This window comes from Callithrix jacchus, chromosome 8 (genome assembly GCF_049354715.1).
Source record: "Callithrix jacchus isolate 240 chromosome 8, calJac240_pri, whole genome shotgun sequence".
In the NCBI taxonomy this organism is placed as follows: domain Eukaryota; kingdom Metazoa; phylum Chordata; class Mammalia; order Primates; family Cebidae; genus Callithrix; species Callithrix jacchus.
Window position 1 is genome coordinate 19,098,977 of NC_133509.1, and position 21,298 is coordinate 19,120,274.

Consider the following 21,298-nt stretch of genomic DNA (forward strand, 5'->3'; position numbering starts at 1 on the left):
ATAATTTGAAATTAGGACAATTAATAACCCTGCAATGGCCTCTAAGTATTCAAATGAAAGGAAAAGTCAAATGTCTATCATTTTAAATCAAAACCTAGAATGATGAGGGTTAGTAAGAAAGGCATGCTGAAAACCAAGACAGGCCAAAAGCTAGATTTCTTGTGCTAAACAGTTTACCAAGCTGTGAATGCAAAGGGAAAGTTCTTAAAGGAAATTAAAGTGTTACTCTAGTGAACACACAAATGATAAGAAAGCAAAACCACCTTATTGCTGACAGAGAAAGTTTCAGTGGTCACATTCCCTTATGCCAAAGTCTAATCTAGAGCAAGTCCCTACCTCTCTTCACTTCTGTGAAGCCTGAGGAAAGTAAGAAAGTTATAGAAGAAAAGTTGGAAACTAGCAGTGTTGGTGCATGAGGTTTAAGGAAAGAAGGTGCCCGCCTAACATAAAAGTGCAAGGTAAAGCAGCAAGTGGTAACATAGAAGCTGCAGCAAGTTATCCAGAAGATCCAGCCAAGATAACTGATGAAGGTGGCTACACTAAACAACAGATTTTTAATATAGACAAAATGGCCTTATGTTGGAAAAAGAAGCCATCTAGGACTTTCATAATTCGAGTGAAGAGTGAATGCCTGGCTTCAAAGTTTCAAAGAACAGGCTGACAATCCTGTTAGGAGCTAAGGCAGCTAATGACTAAGTTGAAATCAATGCTCAATGACCATTCTGAAAATCCTAGGACTCTTGAGAATTACGCTAAATCTAGGCCAGACATGGTAGCTCACGCCTATAATCCCAGCACTTTGGAAGGCTGAGGCAAGTGTATCACCTGAGGTCAAGAGTTCAAGACAAGCCTGGCCTACATGGTGAAATCCCATCCTCCCAAAAAATACAAAAATTAATGTGGGCAGATCACCGGAGGTCAGAAGTTTGAGACCAGCCTTGCCAACTGGTGAAACCCAGTCTTTACTAAAAATACAAAAATTAGTTGGGCATGGTGGTGGGCGCCTGTGATCTCAGCTACTTGAGAGGCTGAGGCAGAAGAATCATTTGAACACGGGAGGTGAAGGGTGCAGTGAGCCGAGACTGTGCCACTGCACTCTCCAGCTTGAATGACAGAGCAAGACTGATTTAAAAAGAAAAAAAAATTACCCGGGCATAGTGGTACAGGCCTGTATTCCCAGACAGTCAAGAGGCTGAGGTGGGAAAATCACATGAACCCGGGAGGTGGAGGTTGCAGTGAGTTGAAATCACACCACTGCACTCCAGCCTAGGCAGCAGTGAGACCCTGTCTCAGGGAACAACAACAACGACAACAACAAAAACACTAAACCTACTTTGCCTGTGCTCTCTAAATGGAAAAACGAAGCCTGGATGACAACACATCTGTTGACAGCAAGGTTTACTGAATGTTTTAAGCCCATTGTTGAGACCTGCTGTTCAGAAAAATAAGATTCCTTCAAAATACTATACTGCTTATTGACAATGCACCTAGATACCCACAGGCTCTGATAAAGCTGTACAAGGAAATTAATGTTTTCCCACCTGCTAACACAACATCCATCTGCAGTCCACGGATCAAAGAGTAATTTCAACTTTCAAGTCTTATTATTTAAAATATACATTTCATGAGGCTTTAGCTGCCATAGTGATTTCTCTGATGGATCTGGGCAAAGTAAACATAAAACCTTCTGTAAAGAATTCACCTTTCTGGATGCCATTAAGAATATTCATGATTCATGGGAGTAGGTTAACATAACATTAACAGGAGTTTGGAAGAGGTTGATCCCAACCTACAAGGATGGAACTGAGGGGATTCAAGACTTCGGTAAAAGAAGGAATTACAGATGTGGTGAAAACAAAGATAAGCAGAATTAAAAATGGAGTCTAAAGATGTGACTGAACTGCAGCAATCTCATAATAAAGTATGAACAGATGATGAGTTGCTTCTTATTGATGCCCAAAGCAAGTGGTTTCTTGAGATAGAATCTACTCCTGGTGAAGATGCTGAGAATACTGTTGAAATGACAACAAAGTATTTATAATATTAAATCAACTTAGTTGATAAAGCAGCTGCAGGGTTTGAGAGGACAAACTCCAATTTTGAAAAAAGTGCTACTATGCATAAAATGCTATCAAACAGCATTCTATGCTACAAAGAAACTTTTCATTAAAGGAAGAGTCCACTGATGCAGCAAACTTCATTGTCTAATTTCAAGAAATTGCCACAGCCACTCTAACTTTCACCATCCACTATCCTAATTAGTCAGCAGTCATCAACATGAAGTCAAGAACCTCCACCAGCAAAAAGATTACAATTCAATAAAGGCTCAGATAACTATTAGCATTTTTTAATAAAGCATTTTTAATTAAGGTATGTATATTTTTGTAGACATCGTGCTATTACACACTTAATAGGCTATAATACAGTAGAAACATAAGTCTTCTATGCAATCAGAAAACAAGTTTCACATGACTTGCTTTACTGCAATATTCACTTTATTACAATCTTTGCTTTATTACAGTCACCTGAAACTGAACCTAAATATATCAGAAGTATGCCTTTATATAAACTGGAGATCCAGGAAAAAGACTGAGATGATGACACAAAAATATAAAATAAAATAAAATAAAAAAACAGCAGCAGCAGAAAAAGGCCACTGAAACCATAAGATCATGTCCTCTAAAAACAACTAAATAGAAATCACTATCAAAAAGATGAGTGGGCATAACAAATGTAGCTTTCAAAGATGGTCACACCCATATATATCCTGTCCCAAATATACTTTTACAGTGTGACTTGACACTTTTCCCTATGCTTCCTCCTCCTCAAACATGAATGGAGCTCTGTAACTTTGGATCGCCAGAATGCAGAAGTAAGGCTAAGTCATAAATGGCAACATGGCTTCTATCTGGTATGCTCGCACTCTCTCTCTCTCTCTCTCAGTAATCCACTGACGATGCCCTGACAACAGTTAAAAAGTTTCATGGAAAAACCCACATGGAAAGTAACTAAGGCAAAAATGCCAAGTTTAACCACTCCTGAATTCTTAACCCACCAAAACCGTAAAGGATAATAAGTCACCAAGTTTTGGGCTTAACTGGTTATGCAGCAATAGATAACTAACATATTAAAAATTGTCATGTATTTGGAGATTTTAAAATATACTCCTAAATAATACAAATCACAAGTAAATGAAAAATATTTTGAAATAACAAAAATACTACATTTTAAAACTTATGAGACACAATTAAAGCAATACTTCATGGGAAAATGTATAACCCTAAACAATAGGGAAAAAACAAAAACAAAAATTAGAGAGCTATCTAAGAAGATAAAAAGAATAGCAAAATAAACCTGAAGAAAGTAGAAGGAAATAACAGAAGTGATCAGGTGTGTGTGGTGGCACACACCTATGGCCCAAGCCAGCCAGGAGGCTGAGACAGGAGGATTACTTGAGCCTAGGAGTTTGAGACCAGGCTGGGTGATAAAACAAGATCCCCCATCTCAAAAAACTGCTATGATGATATATTGGTTAGAAAATAAATGACAAGGTCAAGAGATCGAGACCATCCTGGTCAACATGGTGAAATACCATCTCTACTAAAAATACAAAAAATTATCTGGGCATGGTGGCGCGTGCCTGTAATCCCAGCTACTCAGGAGGCCAAGGCAGGAGAATTGCCTGAACCCAGGAGGCAGAGGTTGCGGTGAGCCAAGATTGCGCCATTGCACTCCAGCCTGGGTAACAAGAGCGAAACTCCGTCTCAAAAAAAAAAACTATAAATTGGCAAACCTCTGGCAAAAATAATTAAGGAAAAAAAAAAAGAGTCCAGACACAGTAGCTCACACCTGTTACTCCAATACTGGGAGGCTGAGGCAGAAATATCACTTGAGCCCAAAAGTTCGAGATCTACCCTGGAATCATAGCCAAGACCTCATCGCCACAAAGACTTTCAAAAACTACCCAGGTCCAGGCCAGGCACAGTGGCTCACACCTGTAATCTCAGCACTTTGGGAGGCTGAGGAAGATGGATCAATTGAGGCCAGAAGTTCGACCAGCCTGGCCAACATGGTGAAACTCCATCTCTAAAAAATAACAAAAATCAGCTGGATGTGGTGGTGCACACCTGCAGTCTCAGCTACTCGGGAGGCACGAGAATCAGCTGAACCTGGAAGGCCAAGGCTGCAATGAGCCAAGATGGTGCTACTGCACTCTAGCCTGGGCAACAGAGGGAGACCCTGTATAAAAAAAAAAAAAAAAAAAAAATTGCCAGGTCTGGTGGCACATATCTGTAGTCCCAGCTACTCAGGACCCCGAGGTGGTAGAAACACTCGAGCCTAGGAGGTCAAGATTGCAGCAAGCCATGGTTACACCACCGCACTCCAATGTAGGCAAGAGCAAGAGCAAGACTGTCTCAAAAAAAACAAGGCTGGGTGCGGTGCCTCATGAGACGAGCCTGACCAATATGGTGAAACCCTGTCTCTACTAAAAATATAGAAATTAGCCGGACTTGGTGGTGTGCCTGTAGTCCCAGCTACTTGGGAGGCTGAGACAGGAGAACTGCTTGAACCTAGGAGGTGGAGGCTGCAGTGAGTCAAGATCGAGCCACTGCACTCCAGCCTGGGAGACACAACAAGACTCCGTCTCAAAAAAAAAGAAAAACAAAAACAAAAAAAAGGGATCAGTAATGGAAAAAGGGATACAAAAAAATTACACATCAGAAATAACAAATGCGATAGTTCCATGTGCAATGGTGAGCACTCTCAACACTGAATCCAGAAATAACAGATATATCAGAAAGTCAATCAATATAATCAACCACATCTCAAAAAAATCCAAGAAAATTCAGTAGTTATTCATGTCTCTAACAGAGTCTCAGCAAATACAGAAAGAAACTTCCCTGATTTGATGAAAGGTATCTAACAAAGCCTACAGCATACTTAATGAGGAAAGGCTGAACATTTTTCCCTTGAAAAATGGAGGCTGAGGCACAAGAATCGCTTGAGCCTAGGAGGCAGACGTTGCAGTGAGCAGAGATTGCGCCACTGCACTCCAGCAAGAAGAACGGAGAATAATTTCACAAATATAATACTGAACTAATTTTTTAGATTATGTAATATACACATAGTATTATATTCACATGAAATTAAAAACAAGGAAAACTATATTGTTTAAGTATGTATAAGTAGGACTTAAAATTATGAAGCAAAGCAAAAAACTGTCACAAAGATCAGAATAATAGCTACCTTCACTGAGGGGAATATGTCAGTAAGGACAAGGGGTGGTGAGGTTGGAGGGAAGCACTTCTGGTTTGTTGGCCTGGGCAATTACAACACTAACATTCACTTGGTAATTTCCTTTAAACTGAATGTTTTACACATTTTCATGTATATAGATGGTCCATAACGTATGATGGTTCAACTTACAACTTCCACCTTTAGAACAGTGCAAAATCTCTAAGCATTCAGTAGAAACCATACTTCAAATTTTGAATTTTTATCTTTTCCCAGGCTAGCAATATGCAGTACAATACTTTCTCATAATGCTGGGCAGCAGCAGAAAGCAGCAGAAAGCGGCAGCACTTGCAAACAACTGATCCTCAGGAGTACATACTGTGTTGCCAGATGATTCTGTCCAACTGTAGGCTAACGTGTTTTGCGCATATCTAAGGAAGACTAGGCTAAACTATTGTATTCGGTAGGTTAGGTGTATCAGATGCATTTCAACTTAGTATTTTCTTTTTCTTTTTTATTTTTTTGAGACGGAGTTTTGTTCTTATTGCCCAGGCACGATCTTGGCTCATCGCAACCTCCACCTCACAGGTTCGAGGGATTCTCCTGCCTCGGCCTCCCCTACAGGCATGTGCCACCATGCCCAGCTCTTTTTGTATTTTTTTAGGAGAGAGAGCGTTTCTTCATGTTGGTCAGGCTGGTCTCGAACTTTCAACCTTAGGTGATCCGCCCACCTTGACCTCCCAAAGTGCTGGGATTACAGGTGTGAGCCAATGTGCCAGGCCAACTTGCAGTATTTTCAACTTACAATGGGTTTATCAGGATGCAACTCCATTATAAGTCAGGGAGCATCAGTTTATGAACAAAAAGGAAAAATAACAACTGCATATGACTACTATGGTAATTTAATATATGCCAATATAAGTCTGGTCCCTAGAGTGCATTTTTTTAAAAAGCCACCATAATTATAAAATGTTTTGTGTCCTCCACAGTGCCTACGCATGAGGAAGTTGGTCATGATAGGTGCTCAAATATTTTGACCAATAAATGAAACACATTCCATTCTGATTAAACGGAGTAAAAGACAAGCTAGATCTGAATGATTCCCTAACCCAATTCCCATTCTACAAGCCCAGAGATTGAATTCTTTATATCCTAATAGGCAACCTTCCCTCTGCCTTTAGCATTTTCCTGATCTCTTTCTCTTTTCATTCATAGCATACCTCTGTTCTGCCCTACGATACTGTAAGAAGCTGTGCATCAAATGCTTAGAATCCTATATATAATCTGAAATTTAAGACCAAAAAAAGGAGAAAGAAGAAAGGTTAAAGGTAAGGGGAAATGGTACATAAGACATGCACAAGAAGGGAATTTGAGAGAAAAACCAGTGAAGACAGAATGTAAGTATCCTTACATGAAAACATCCAAGATATCGGCTTTTTAGTTCTAATGATTCAAGGAGCCAGGAGACAGTGAAATAAAGCAGCAAATCATCTATTGTCCCTTCAGACCCAGGTACCATACCAAAATATATCTACTGTTTTTCTCCTAAAATCCTCTCAGCAACGAAATAGAACAAATATACCTCTGAAAGCCTTAAGACTCTTCTGGAAAAAAATCAGCTCCTTCTCAGTTACTTGGGAAAGAAACTTTTTCTTTTTCCCTTTTTCTCTTTTAAAAGACAGGGTCTTGCTCTATTGCCCAGGTTGCTGGACTACTACCATGACATGATCATCATGGCTCACTGTAACCTCGAACTCCTGGGCTCTAGTGATCCTCCCATGTCAGCCTCACCGGTAGCTAGGACCACAGGCACATACCACAATGCTTGGCCAGTTTTTATGTTTGTTTTGGTAGAGACAGGGTCTTGTTATGTTGCCCAAGCGGGTTTCAAACTGCTGGCCTCAAGCAATCTTACTGCCTTGACCTCCTGAAATGGTGGGAATACTTTAGTTCTAATCAATTTATGCAATATGTATTACCTATATATAGTTCAAAATATTAAATGCAAATACCCTTCAGAACCAAACTCACTGAATAAAACTATGGTACATCCATATAATAGGATATTGTGTCTCCATAAAAAAGAATGAGAAACATCTTATATACCAATATGAAGTCCTCTCCAGAATATATTAAGTGAAAAAAAAGTACAAAACAGTATACACAGTATGCTACCTTTGATATGTGAAATGAGAATACATATATTTTATTTTTGACAGAAAAATATTAGAATGATTAATCAAAGGCTTATAAAAATGGTTATCTATAAAGGAGTGAGAAAACAGGATGAAGAAGATGGGGATGAAAATGAGCCTCCTGGCCAGGCACAATGGCTCATGCCTGTAATCTCAGCACTTCGGGAAGCCGAGGCAGGAGGACTATTTGAGGCCAGGAGTTCAGGCAACACAGCGAGACCCCATCCCTACTAAAATAAAATGCAATTTAAAAAAAAATAATTATCAAGGCATGGTGGCATGTACCTATAGTATTAACTACTCAGAAGGCTAAGGCAGGAGGATGACTTGAACCCAAGAGTTCAAAACTGCAACGTATGATTATGCCACTGCACTCCAGCCTGGATGACAGAGCAAGATCCAATCTCTAAAAACAAAGAAAATAAGATTCTTAAGTATAACTTTTATATGGTTTCTCTTCCTGAATTATGTAAGTGCTTTACATATTCAAAGAATAAAATCAAGTTTATTTTTATTATCATTTTTTGAAAAAGGGTTTCACTCTGTCACCCTGGTTGGAGTGCAGTGCACAATCACAGCTCACTGAGCCTCAACCTCCCGGGCTCAAGCAAACCTCCCACCTCAGACTCCCAAAGTGTTTGGATTGCCGGGTGTGGTGGCTCATGCCTGTAATCCCAGCACTTTGGGAAGCTGAGGCGGGTGGATCACAAGGTCAAGAGAGTAAGACCATCCTGGCCAACATGGTGAAAAACCAGTGTTTGGATTACAGGCGTGAGCCATAGCACCCAGCCAAATTAAGTCTAAAAACGGGAAAAGCAAAATCCTAAAATGAAACAAGTATATCAAATTGGTTAACAATCAAACTGAGAAAATCATGATTTCAAATGGCTTCTGAACATAGTACTGCTTACAGTGGGTACCTTGTTGGTAGGATACAGTCTAAGGACAAAAAGAAATGCAAAGAAATTTTGAGTCTCATTGAGTAGTTTCATATTTTTGAAACCATTTTATAAATACTTAGAAAAAACAAATACATCAATGTTAATAAAAACTATGATTTTCAATGTAAAAGGGATTAAAACAAAAATAATTTCACAAACCAACAGGAGGAAGAGGAAGAGGCGTAGGGAGAAAAGGAAGAAATCCACAATGTTAAATTTGAATCAGAATTATCAAGATGATATCATCGTTTTTACTCTCTCCCGTCAGAGCCTCAGTGAGAGCCCAATAAGAAGCAGCATACTTAGCATCTAAATATTGGTTTCTAAATACAATCCTCGGCAGGGTATGGAGACTCACATCTGTAATCCCAGCACTTTGGGAGGCTGAGGCAGGTGGATCACCTGAGATCAGGAGTCTGAGACCAGCCTGGTCAACACAGTGAAACCCTGTCTCTACTAAAAATACAAAAATTAGCCAAGCATGGTGGTGTGCACCTGTAATTTTGAACCCAGGAGGCAGAGGTTGCAGTGAGCCAAGATTGTGCCACTGCACTCCAGCCTGGGCAACAGAGCAAGACTCCATCCCAAAAAAGGAAAAAAAAATTAAAAAGTAAATAAATATACAAATAAATACAATCTTCCACTGTAAGAAGGCCAAGTTTCTTGAAGCAATTGCTGATTCCAAGTCTAAAGCAGGAAAAGTCCATGATGAGCCAAGATATCTTGTACCCAAAAGTAAGGAATCACTCAAAGACTAATGGGTTCAGGAAAAAATAATTCAGAAGCCTGTTTGAATGCATTCCACTGACCTTATTTGAGACCATTAGAGCATTAAAAAAAAAGTCTACAAATGGCTTTCATACAACAAAAATTCATAAGCCCATTAAAAAACTGATTTGTGCCAGGAGCGGTGGCTCACACCTGTAATCCCAGCACTTTGGAAGGCTAAGGCAGGCAGATTATGAGGTCAGGAGTTCGAGACCAGCCTGACCAACATGGTGAAACCCTGTCTCTAATAAAAATACAAAAATTAGCTGGGTGTGGTGGTGCACACCCGTAATCCCAGCTACTCAGGGGAGTGAGGTAGAAGAATCACTTGAACCCAGGAGATGGAGGTTGCAGTGAGCTGCAATAGTACCACTGCATTCCAGCCTGGGCGACAAAGCAAGACTCCACCTCAAAAAAACAACAACGACAAATTCATACTGTAGATGACTATTACACAAATCCTCACTCTAAAAATTAAGAAAAAATAAAGCATTTACTGTTCTCTTTTAATTTACTGTTCTCTTTTAATCAACTGTTGTTCACTCCCAGTTGATAAAGGTTACAAAGCTCTTGTTAACTGAAGAATGATAGCTAATAAATGAAAAAGAATTATAGAATTAGGAAAATTACCATTTTGCAATCCTTAAATACCTAAGGATCAAAAAAGGATGCTAAAATTATTACAGAAGGAATACTGAGGAATGGAATATTTATATGGTACCAAAGTATCAGACCCACAGATTATTGTACATAACAGAAGGAAAAATTTACTTTTAAAATGAAGACATAAGCAAACACAACCTTAAACCTATCAAACTTGTATCACGGATAGGACAGCTGACATTATATAACTCCCATAATATACAACATGACATACAACATGAAGTATTCTTGCCAAAACTTTTTAACATGAATCTGTTCAATCCTTTACAATATAACTTCCAGTTTACAGGATATACAAGGACAAGAAGAACAAGTTAAAAAATCAAAGAAACAATAAGAAAACTCTAGAAAACAGTCCATTCTACAAGATGATTGGTCTCTTCCAAGAAATTTTAATGTCATAGGGAAGAGAAATGTGAGAAGGAACTTCCTAGATTAAGAGACTAAAAAGAGATAATAAAATCAAATGCAAAAAAACTTAACTGAGCTCTCTTTTGAAAAAAACCATTTTTCAGGACAATAGGAAAAATCTGAATATAAACAGTATTAAAAGTTATTAGGGTATTATTTTTCTTAGATATTGGTAATGGCATATGGTGAAATGAAAAATATCTACTTCTTAGGAAATATATACCAAGTATTTTGCAGTAAACTTGTCACGATACATGCAACATTTTTTTTTTTTTGAGGTGTTGTTTCACTCTTGCCACACAGGCTGGAGTGCAATGGTACAATCTCAGTTCACTGCCACCTCCGCCTCCCAGGCACGAATTATTACAGAGGCCCACCATCATGCCCAGTTAATTTTTGCATCTTTGGTTAAGACTGGGTTTTCACCATCTTGGCTAGGCTGGTCTTGAATTCCTGACCTCAGGTAATCCACCTGCCTCGGCTTCCCAAAATGTTGGGGTTATAGATGTGAGTCACAGCACCCAGCCACAACTTACTTTCAAAAGGTTCTGCAAAAATATATACAATCACACAGGGAACAAAAAGCAAATACAGATGCCATAACATTATCTTTTGAATCTAGTTGACAGACATTAGTGTTCTCTTCCAACTCTTCCGCTTCTTTAAGATTTTAGTTATAAAAGAGTAGGGGCTGGGTACAGTGGCTCACGCCTGTAATCCCAGCACTTTGGGAGGCCGAGGCAAATGGAGCACAAGGTCAGGAGATCGAGACCATCCTTGCAAGGTGGTGAAACCCCGTCTCCACTAAAATACAAAAAACTCCCAGCTACTCAGGAGGCTGAGGCACAAGAATCAAGAATCACTTGAACCCAGGAAGCAGAGGTTGCAGTAAGCCAAGACTGCGCCACTGCACTCCAGCCTGGGTGACAGAGCGAGACCCCACTGCCAAAATATGCCAGCAACAGGGGGAAAAAAAAAGCAAATAAGGCAAAAAAAAAAAAAAAAAAAAATGCCCACACAGTCTACCTGAAAAACTTTCTCCCTTACATCAAAAAAAAAAAAAAAAAATCTAGCCAGGCAGCGTAGTGGCACACACCTGTGGTCCCAGCTGCTCATGAGGTTGAAGTGGGAGGATTGCTTGAGCCCAGGAGTTTGAATACAGCCTGGGCAATACAGTGAGACACTGTCTCAAGAAAAAAACAAAAAGAAAATTCCAGAGATTACTCAGCCCACTATCATCCGATCAATAAAAGTAAACAGATTTCAAACAAATACTTACATACTACAAACAGCAATAGTACTAAAATCTGTCAATTATTTAAGGAATGTTTGTCATTGGCAAACAGGACACATTTTGTTATGATAACTCACACTGAATCAAATACATTCTAAAATACATTACGCTTATATGCTTAGACATGAAGAGAAGCACTTCTTTGCAATACTTTTCAAAAATTTTTTAACATGCCCCAATGTCACAAGAAATATTCTAACTGAAAAATATCACACTTGAAAGACAGCAAGTAGACTGTCCTAATATCTGCTTCTTTCAGCAACAAACTTTGATTAGCCATTTATTCTAAATGCTACACAGTGAAATTCTTAAAATTCTTATTTTAAACATAAGAAATAGGCTGGGCACAATGGTTCACACCTGCAATCCCCCCACTTTGGGAGGCCAAGGCACGTAGATCACTTGACGTCAGGAGTTCGAGACCAGTTTGGTCAATATGCTGAAACCCTGCCTCTACTAAAAATACAAATATTAGTTGGCCTGGTCACATGCACCTGTAGGCCCAGCTACTAGGGAGGCTGAGACACAAGAATCACTTGAACCCAGGAGGCAGAGATTGCAGGGAGCCGATATTGTGCCACTGCACTCCAGCCTGGGTGACAGAAAGAGACTATCTCAAAAAAATAAATAAAACAAGAAATAGACATACAAGAGGGAAAAGAAAGACTTACTGAGTACCTACTACATGCTTGCTGCTTTACATAAAATGTTTTAACTCCAATGATAGTCTTATGAAGCAAATATTATCCCCAATTTTTTTTTTTTGAGTCAGGGTCTCACACTGTTGCCCAGCACAGTAGAGTGGCATGATCACAGATCACTGCAGCCTCAACCTCCCAGGCTCAAGTGATCTTCCCACCTCAGGCTCCCAAGTAGCTGGGACCATAGGGGCATGCCACCACAATCAGCTATTTTAATAATTTTTAAATCATTTTTGTAGAGACAAGGTCTCCTATGTTGCCCAGGCTGGTCTCAAACTCCTGGGCTCAAGTGATCCTCCCGCCTCCACCTCTACCTCCACCTCCCAATTATCCCCGTTTGAGAGATGAATGTTCTGAAGCTCACAAATGTTAATGGACTTGCCCATAAATGACATCTCAAAAGTTATGAGGCTAGAACTTGAATCCAGGTCTGTTAGAAATCTAGGTTTGAGAATCCATATTCTCTCCACTTACTGGATTTAAAATTCACAGATATAAACGCCTATCTAAGGAAAAGGAATATTTAAATACAGTTATATACTCCAACAGCTACATAATCTTACAGGTAAGAAAAATCAAAACCGAGAAGAAGTACATGCCAAAATTATGGCTAATTAAAAAAAAAAAAACCCACAATTTTTAGCAAACCAGCTGTCTATGACAGGATAGCTACTCCGTTCCTAACTGTACATGTAAAATTATACTTCAGTTGCCCGCTGGATGACCCCACTGCCAAAATATGCCAGCAACATAATTCACATTAAAACCCAGAGGCATAACACTACTTGGAAAGTGTTTTACATGTTTACTGTACCTATCTACCCCAAGCTTATTTACCACTTATAATTCATAGGCTATTTTCAGCAAATATACTTTGTTCTATCATATTATTTTCTGCCACTCCAAAATTATATTAAATGTATAAACAAGAACACCTACCTAAATATAACATCTCACAAATAAACTTTAGTGGTAGTATGTTATTTTGAACTTGTCTATTGTATGAAACCTGGCCATAATTATTTCTATAACATAAATTATGTATGTTCTTTCTAAAGAATCAAAATTCTAATACCTATATACTTCGTATGTCTAAAGATAGACAAAAAATAGCTATGGAAATGCTAAAGGTTTCCCATGTAATTAAATCCTCTATGAGCTGAATCAGTGACTAGAAGAGGGCATGAAGTAGCTTGTAAAGTTCTAGTGATATTCTGTATCATGATGTAGGTGTTGGTTACCCTGGTATGCTCACTTAGTAAAAATTCACTGAGCTATATATTTATGAGCTATGTACTCTCTGTACAATTTATAATTTATAAAGTCTTATATTTTTAGGCTGGGCACAGTGGCTCATGCCTGTAATACCAGAACTTTCAAAAGCTGAGGCGGGAGGATTGCTCAAGTCCAGGAGTTCAAGACCAGCCTGGGCAACATAATGAGATCTTGTCTATTTTTTTTAATTTTTTAAACTTATTTTTAAAATGCTCTATCTAAAAACTTGTCTTACTGAAGAGTACTGATACCATCCATCTTCCCAAAGTAGTTAAACACTAGTCAAGAAAACAGACAAGTAATTCAGCAATTTCATTAGAGAGCTATGATAGAAGTAATTACTATGTGCTACAGGAACACACAACAGTAGTACCTAACTTAATCTGAAAGGGGTAAAGGAAAGCTTCCTGAAGAATATACGCCTTAACTGAATCCTAAAGATCAGACGGAAATTAGCCAAGCAAAGAAACGGGAAAGTGGAAATTAGAAAAATAGAACATCAAATGTAAAGACAAGAGAGAGAGAGCACGTTACCTGAGAGAAAGCCTGAAGTCATTAAGAGTTGATTAAAGAATTTAAGGAAGAGAGTAAGGGAAAAACAACTAGAGAATTAGGAGTTAGATCATGAATGATCTCATATACATGCCATGCTACAGTTTAAACTCTATCCTGAAAGCAATGAGACATCACTGAAGATTTTTCAATAGGAAAGGACATGATTTGATTTTTATCTGTACTATACATGTCAATTCTGGTGTGGGCCATGTTCACAACCCTATTTTGTAGTAAATTAGCCTGCACACTGCCCCATACTTTCCAACATTACGATCTTTCCCCATACCCATATATATATACAAACACAGAATCAACATTAAATGGCCAAGAGTGGTGGCATACCCTAAGTACACAGAGACACAGACTTGCTAGCAATCAATGAGAAAGAAGCCAAACCAAAGTAATTGTTTCTTGGTAATTCAAATCAGAAAATCCTAGGGAAAAGGAAGAGGTTATCAACAGGAGCTGAAGTTAAAATGATCAGAGCCAGGAAGCAAGATGCTGGCATGGGGGTCACACAGTAGTTATAAGGAACAGAAATTAGGAATAAACAGAAGCTAAGAGAAAAAAGCTAGGAGAGAAAGAACTGGAGGAGAAAGAAAGGGTATCTAGGACAAGTTAACAATGGAGCACTGGAGTGAAGTCTGTCTTCTGCTTTCAGCTTTATTAGGTTCTTGTTCTTCTTGAGAGTAAGTTGTTTAACTTTTCCTGGGTTCCCCTGTGTGTGATTCCTTTCAATACGCACTTCATTACTTAAGGTAATTTGAGTCTTTCCCTGCAATTGAAAGAGCCTAACTAAAAGAGCATTTTAGAACATTTACTCCAACAGCAGTGAAGAGAATGAATTGGAGGGCATGACAAGAGGCAGAAGACAGAAGGCATGAAGACCACTCAGCATTACAGAAGCCCAACAAACAGATATTCTGAGTTAAAACAAGGTAGAAGCAACAAAATGTAATAAGGAATGACCTGAAACTCATGAGAGAAAATGTACAAGACTTAGTGACAAACTGGATGTTGGCAGTGAAGCACAGAGTGAAGTGGAGGGCAATTCCCAGGTTCCTGAAGGTTTCATGAGGAAAGAGTGGTATCATTAATTAAAACAGGAAATCGGGAGGAAGAAAAAATTTTGTTGCAGTTTCTGTCTCTCAGCTCTCTCCCCACTCTTTTGGGGGAAAAACAGGCAGGAAAAGTTTTGTTTCCTAAATGTTTGAACTGATGTGTTTGTGAAATGTGAATCAAAGTGGTGATGTCCATTAGGTGGTGCTTTTACAGGGGTCTAGAGCAAAGGCAAGCACTCTAAACAGCAGTTCTAGATTTAGGAAACAATACATTAAGTCAATATCGTGGTTTTTAAAATGTCTGAAAAGTCTGAAGTCTTTGACTAATATTTATTTCAAACTGATAATATAACTAAAAATCATTCCAACTAAAAACCTTAATATTCTTGGAAAACCATATTTTCAAACCTCCTACACTTCTCTGCAATTATTAAAGATTCAACAAACTTCCATGCAGTATAAACCAAATGATTAGGAAAGATGGGATTTACATCGTTAACTTCTATTGAGGTACTTTTTAAAAACACTGGCCAAGCACAGTGGCTCAAGTCTGTAATCCCAGCACTTTGAGAGGCCGAGGTGGATGGATCACCTGAGGTCGGGAGTTCAAGACCAGCCTGACAAAGATGGAGAAACCCCATCTCTACTAAAAATACAAAATTAGCCAGGCATAGTGGTTACAGGCATGCCTGTAATCTCAGCTACTCAGGAGGCTGAGGCAGGAGAATCGCTTGAATTTGGGAGGCGGAGGTTGTGGTGAACCCAAAATCGCACCATTGCACTCCAGCCTGGGCAGTAAGACTCCGTCTCCAAAAAAAAAAAAAGAAATCTAAGTTTACCCAATTTCTACCAGAAACTATATACTACTAAAATAACTAAGGGAAAATAACTGTTAAAAATTCATATATTAGATGGTGAATCTCACTGTTAATGCTTAAACTAGAATAAGATTTTAAGGGACTTAATCATCTAATTTAAACATTCAACTCTAACTCTACCTGTAATTTAAATGTTAGGTTTCCATCCTAAAACCTTTTCTCTTCCCATCTACATGATTTTGCCTCCAAAATCTATTAGTATCAACCCAGAACCTGATACTGAGCTTCAGCCACAAATCCAACTGCCTAATGGTCATCTACATCTGACAGAACTATAGTCACCCAAACTGAACATGTCACAAATTAACCCCCTATCCCTCCTAGACCAAATAAAAATAAAATCCCACTCCTTCATGGGATTCCCCACCTCAGTGAAAGGCACAAGCCAGAAACCAAGATTTTATCCTCTATGCAACTTCTCGGCAACCCAAATATAATAAAATCACCAAATCAACTCCCAATACCCAAGTTCAGATCCAGTCTCACCATTTGCCTGGATTACCCTAATACTCCTGCCTTTAGCCTTATTCTACTCTTCAATTCACCCTCATCACTACAGCCAGAATGACTAGTTTAAAATGCACATCTGACTATTCCAGTCCCCTGCTTTAAAATCCTTCAATAATTTATTTGATATATGTTATAATCATCATCACAGCTAATCACAGTGTAAGCTCAGAGGTTCAACGAGAAATTTAGTTACGTCATTTTTGTAAGTTCAACATGAAAGAACAGGAATTTTGTTCAAATCACAAAATTATTTAAACATACATAACCACAGAAACATTTAAAAGAAAAAGCACGCAGCATTGTTGGTAAAAGCAGAACACCAAAAATAACCTCCAATCCACAAAAAACAGAATACTATCCAGCCAGTATTCTGAAGCACTTCCACACGTATTGTTAGTGAATGATCTCTAGGATGTGGTAGTAAGTGAAAAAACAGGCTATGTATAGAGTGTAAAGTATGCAATCATTTGTGTATAGTGTCTTAAAAATATAAATGTATAGGTTTATATATTCTGGAAGTATCACAGAAAGGATACACATGAAGCTGGAAATAGCGGTTGCCTCTAAAGAGAGAAAATGGGTGGCCAGAGAATGAAGGAGGAACAGAAACTTTTGACTTTTACGTCTAGTTACTATCTGCAATTTTAATGTGATTTTCTCCTCCTGATACACACACAATAAAAAATTTTAAAGTATGACTACGAAGACCTCTTTACATTTCATCCTTACACCAATACTAAAATCACGTACTGATCTTTTGATGCAGCATTACATTTCCTTCTTGACAGCTCAGGAGCTCAACTTCAACAAACATTTTATTCAACATTTTACGACTACTGAGAAGGCTGCGGTGGTAATGACCTCAGTGAACACTGCATGATTTCTGTACTTGCTTCTTGGAGAAACAAGACATCAACGCCAGGCAGCAGCAGTTTTTTATTAAACTGACATCGAAGTATTCAGGGATTAAGGAAAGCTACAAATCTTATTTTTCTAGCAAATCCAAAGACAACGAATCCAAAAATGATCCCCAGTATCCCTCAAAAAAAAAAAGAAAGAAAGAAAGAAAAAACAAGGTCCAGTATCTGTAGCAATCGACAAGGAGGTAAAGTAATACTACAAGAAGACAGTTATATTCCCTAGCGTAACGTGATTTAATCCTTACAGAGGCCCCTAAACCGTCAGAGCTGGACAACCTCACACGTTCTACGTAACAGACAAGACGAGGCGCAGGCTCTGTGACCTTATAATGGCACGCACACAACCGGCCCCATGCTTCCATAACTTTACTCTGTCTCCCGCTTTTTCAGCCCAAACCCTCCCAACATGGGTCTCGGTCGGTCCCCTAAAGCCAGACTGGCGGGAATACACTAGGTTAAGCAAATATTCCCTCAGGATTTCATGGCAAAGCCCTTTCGACCAAAGAAAGGATCGCGACTGAGGAGAAAGATAACAAGGTTTGCTTGAGGAGAGGTCTGTGACAGAGGGTACAGTCGGGGGTGGGAGAGAGGCCAGAGTCTGCGACGGTATCTAGAGGGGCTGACATCACATCTACCGGGAGTAAGAGCACCATGACAGCGGCTATGTGAAAGCCCTGATGGCTAGGGTTAGCGCTAGTCGGCTTGGCGATGAGCGAGCTGGGAGGGGGTCCACTAAGAAGGGAAGGGCGAGGGGCAGCTAGAGGACGCAACGGGTTAGGGGGCGGTCGAGACTCTAAGGAACTGTGATCAGGTCAGCCCAAGGGAGGATGTAACGGAGTCTTGGAGCTCCATTAAGAGTCCTAAGGGACTCTGAAGGGTTCTTTCTAATGGGGTCTGCTGGGTTGGGGGACCGTGAAAGAATCTCCGGGGAGGCTCGAGGACCGGAATGGTGCCCGGCCAATGGAAGATACGGGGGGTGGGGTCTACCGGGGATCCGGGATCCTGATCGGGTGTTTGGGAGGCTCAGCGCAGACCAGCTCGCGGGGCGTCTCTGCTGGGGCGGGGCGGGGCGGCCCGACCAGAGCCAAAGAGCGAGGCTAAGACGTGGGCCGGGACGGGCAGTAGGGCCGCTGGGCGCTTGGGCGGGTCTTACCTCGGGCTCCGCCGCGGTGGCCACCGCAGCCCCCTCCTCTTCTGCGGAAGCTGCCTCCCACCTTCGACCCCAGGGTCGGGCCGGAGATGGCAGCAGAGGCCGGGACCACCGAAGGTCGGACGGTTCCGGGAGGGTGGGCCCAGCCGCCTCAGGGTCCGGGCGAGCGGCCGCTGCGCATCCCCCGCCCTGTCAGAGTGACTCCGCCCGGCCTGGGCAGGCACATCCCCCGCCGCACCCCGCCCAGAGAGCACGCGTTGGACCGCCGCCTCAACCGCTGCGGCCGCCTCTGCCGGTGCAGCTACTGCCTCCACCGCCGCCTCTCGTGGTCCTGGCTGGCCCGTACTCTCTCAACAGCCACAGACAACCGTCGCCGCGTCCCTTGTCCGCTTCGGCCCGCGCGTCCCCGACCCCGCGCACACGGCCCCGCCCCGCGCGACTCCTCGGCTGCAGGCGAGCAGGCGCGCGCGCACTTACCTCCCACGCCCCCTACTGCCAGCCTGGGTCGGCCCCGCCCTGTCCCGCCCCCGCACGTGACGGCATCGAAGAGTACAGCCTGCGCTTGCGCGGACCCGCCCCATTTCCTACGCCCCAGGCGGCCCCGCCCAAATTTTTCTGCCTCACCTTACGGCAAAGCGGGAAACAGCCTTAGACTCTCCCTCTACTGGAGAGGGATGTCGCAATGTTGGGGAAGAAAACTCTGGGTTTGCGACCGTAGCTGTCGCTTTCCGGCTAATACCGAGGTGCTTGAAGGCTGGTTGGGGTGGTGAGGCCCGAGGCAGGTAAGAAGCCTCCTCCCCACTTCGGTTTGTCTCAGTTTGTCCCGGCAGTGGATCGCTTTCCTGCCCACTCAGACTCTGGCGTATCTGTGCCCCCTCCCGATTCTGTACCTGGATTCTCAGTGCCGTCGGTTACAGCCCCCGCCCGTTTTCAAACACTCACGCCCTCTCCGCTCACCCCCCCCCCATTGTCCCCGCCCCGACCTCGGTTTCCAAGTCCTCGTTTCCATTCATTCCTCAGACTGTCACTGAGTGGTTTCTATGCCTTAGGTTCCAGAATGTCCGAAGCGAATAAAATAAGCCTCAGCTTTTTGAAGTTATGTAGGAGACCGTAAGAGAATCTGCAGTGGTAGTACAATAAAGTGATAATAGAGAAAAATGCACAGGATGCTGTCTGCGCACAGAAGAGGGGTCCCTGATTGTGTAGTAGGAGAACATGAGGAGGACCTTTCCAGGGTGACTTTTGGGTTATTTTTAGAGGACTGTGTTAAAAGGCCGTTAATCAGTACCTGGTCAAAGAAATAGGAAGTAAAAGCAGAGAGAGTAACGGGTGCAAAAGGATGAGACATTGGTGGTCTGAAAGGGTAAAAAGAGAAGTAGAATAAACCTGATGGAAACCATATTGGTGTAGACTTCCCATTAAAAAAGCATCGTTACAAAGTGAGAGAAAGGAACGAGAATATGACCCTCAGAAAAGTTTTCTGTATAGGTAGAAGACTCAGAACCAAAAAGTGGACTATTCGACGGTGAGGGAATTTGTAAGATCAAGAGCACCAGTGGAACTCAACCTTGTATGTGCATTTGAATCACCTGGGAAACTTGTTGTTAAAACCAATACTGTTACCCCACTCTAGACCAATTAAATTCTGGGTTGTGCCAGGTGTCAGTACTGTTTTAAAGATCCACGGATGACTCTAATGCTAAACATTGAGACCCACTAAACTAGACAGAAGGAAGTTGAGGGAGTTAGCTCTGTAACATTAAGATGAAGGTCATTTAGCTACAGAGATGCTTGGAAATTGAATGAGAAACCTGAGCAGCGTTATGTTTTGAATTAACAGGTCTGGGAAATGGGAGAAGGAGCCACTCTTGTCTTTCCCTTCAGCACTGTTTATTCCTCAGTGTTTATCAGATCCAGCTTAGTTACTTGTCCCTTTCCCTTTCATCCAGAATTGGTCAGCTGTTGTCTCCAGCCTTACCACTCAAAGGCCATCCCCACTTCTGTCCCCAAAATGATCAGGGCTAAGCCAGTTTGAGATGCAAAGACCAACATTCAGAGCTAAGCCAATGTATGAGATGCAAAGACTAACCTTCACTCCCCTAGAAATTACTACATAAAGTTCCTTGCCAATTTAGGATCTTTTTCTGTTATTAATCATTTAAGTCAGGAATGACATGTAAAGATATTTAAAATACAGCTCTATTAGGATTGAAAATTACCGTATTAGGGAAAATAGGCCTTTTAAACAAAGAATTCACTTGGCAGGCAGAGAAGCTGTATGAGGTAAAGACCAAGACAGTGTATAGCTGCTGTCTATTAACTAGAGTTAATCCGGAAACCTGTCTATCTGCCCCCAAGTAAGAGCGAGTCGTTGTGTAGTATGGCTAGAGCATAGTATGGAAAGTAGAGGTGGGGCATAGATGAAGATGATAAAGTGGGTGTGAACAGATTATGAGGAGTCTTGAATTCCATGCTGAAGAGTTTATAGAATACCATAAGCAATTAATAAGTATGAAAAAGGTTCTTAACCTCTTTACCCAGTGGACCTCTTTGGCAGTCCGGCTTATAGACTCAGTCTCAGAAAAATGTTCTTATATGTATAAAATAAAATACATAGTAATATAAAGGAAACTTATTTTTTAAGTTTTTAAAATATTAAAAGAAATGTGTGATATATATGCACTTTATGCATTAAATAAAATATAGTAGCAGGTCTAATTATATAATTTCTAAGCAGTGAT

At 40.8% G+C, this 21,298-nt stretch overlaps 2 protein-coding genes across 25 annotated transcripts in view; one reads left to right on the plus strand and one right to left on the minus strand.

Moving 5' to 3' along the window:
- Positions 1-19,075, minus strand: part of MYO9A (myosin IXA) — a 284,781-nt gene extending 265,706 nt beyond the window's left edge. For 15 of the 19 annotated variants that reach the window (XM_078333531.1, XM_035259099.3, XM_035259096.3 and 12 more), the window contains exon 1: positions 18,561-19,006. The gene's annotated coding sequence lies outside the window, so the exon portion shown is untranslated. Of the gene's footprint in view, positions 1-18,560; positions 19,007-19,034 lie in introns of those variants that run through there. The other 4 variants (XM_078333528.1, XM_054240463.2, XM_078333527.1 and 1 more) reach the window with 1 other exon arrangement.
- SENP8 (SUMO peptidase family member, NEDD8 specific) overlaps positions 17,796-21,298 on the plus strand; it is a 57,982-nt gene continuing 54,479 nt past the window's right edge. For 2 of the 6 annotated variants that reach the window (XM_054240464.2, XM_054240465.2), the window contains exon 1: positions 18,488-19,339. In XM_054240464.2, coding sequence (XP_054096439.2) covers positions 18,647-19,327 — 681 coding nt within the window. In that variant the 5' untranslated portion in view covers positions 18,488-18,646 and the 3' untranslated portion in view covers positions 19,328-19,339. Of the gene's footprint in view, positions 17,961-18,187; positions 19,340-21,298 lie in introns of those variants that run through there. The other 4 variants (XM_035259125.3, XM_035259124.3, XM_078333575.1 and 1 more) reach the window with 4 other exon arrangements.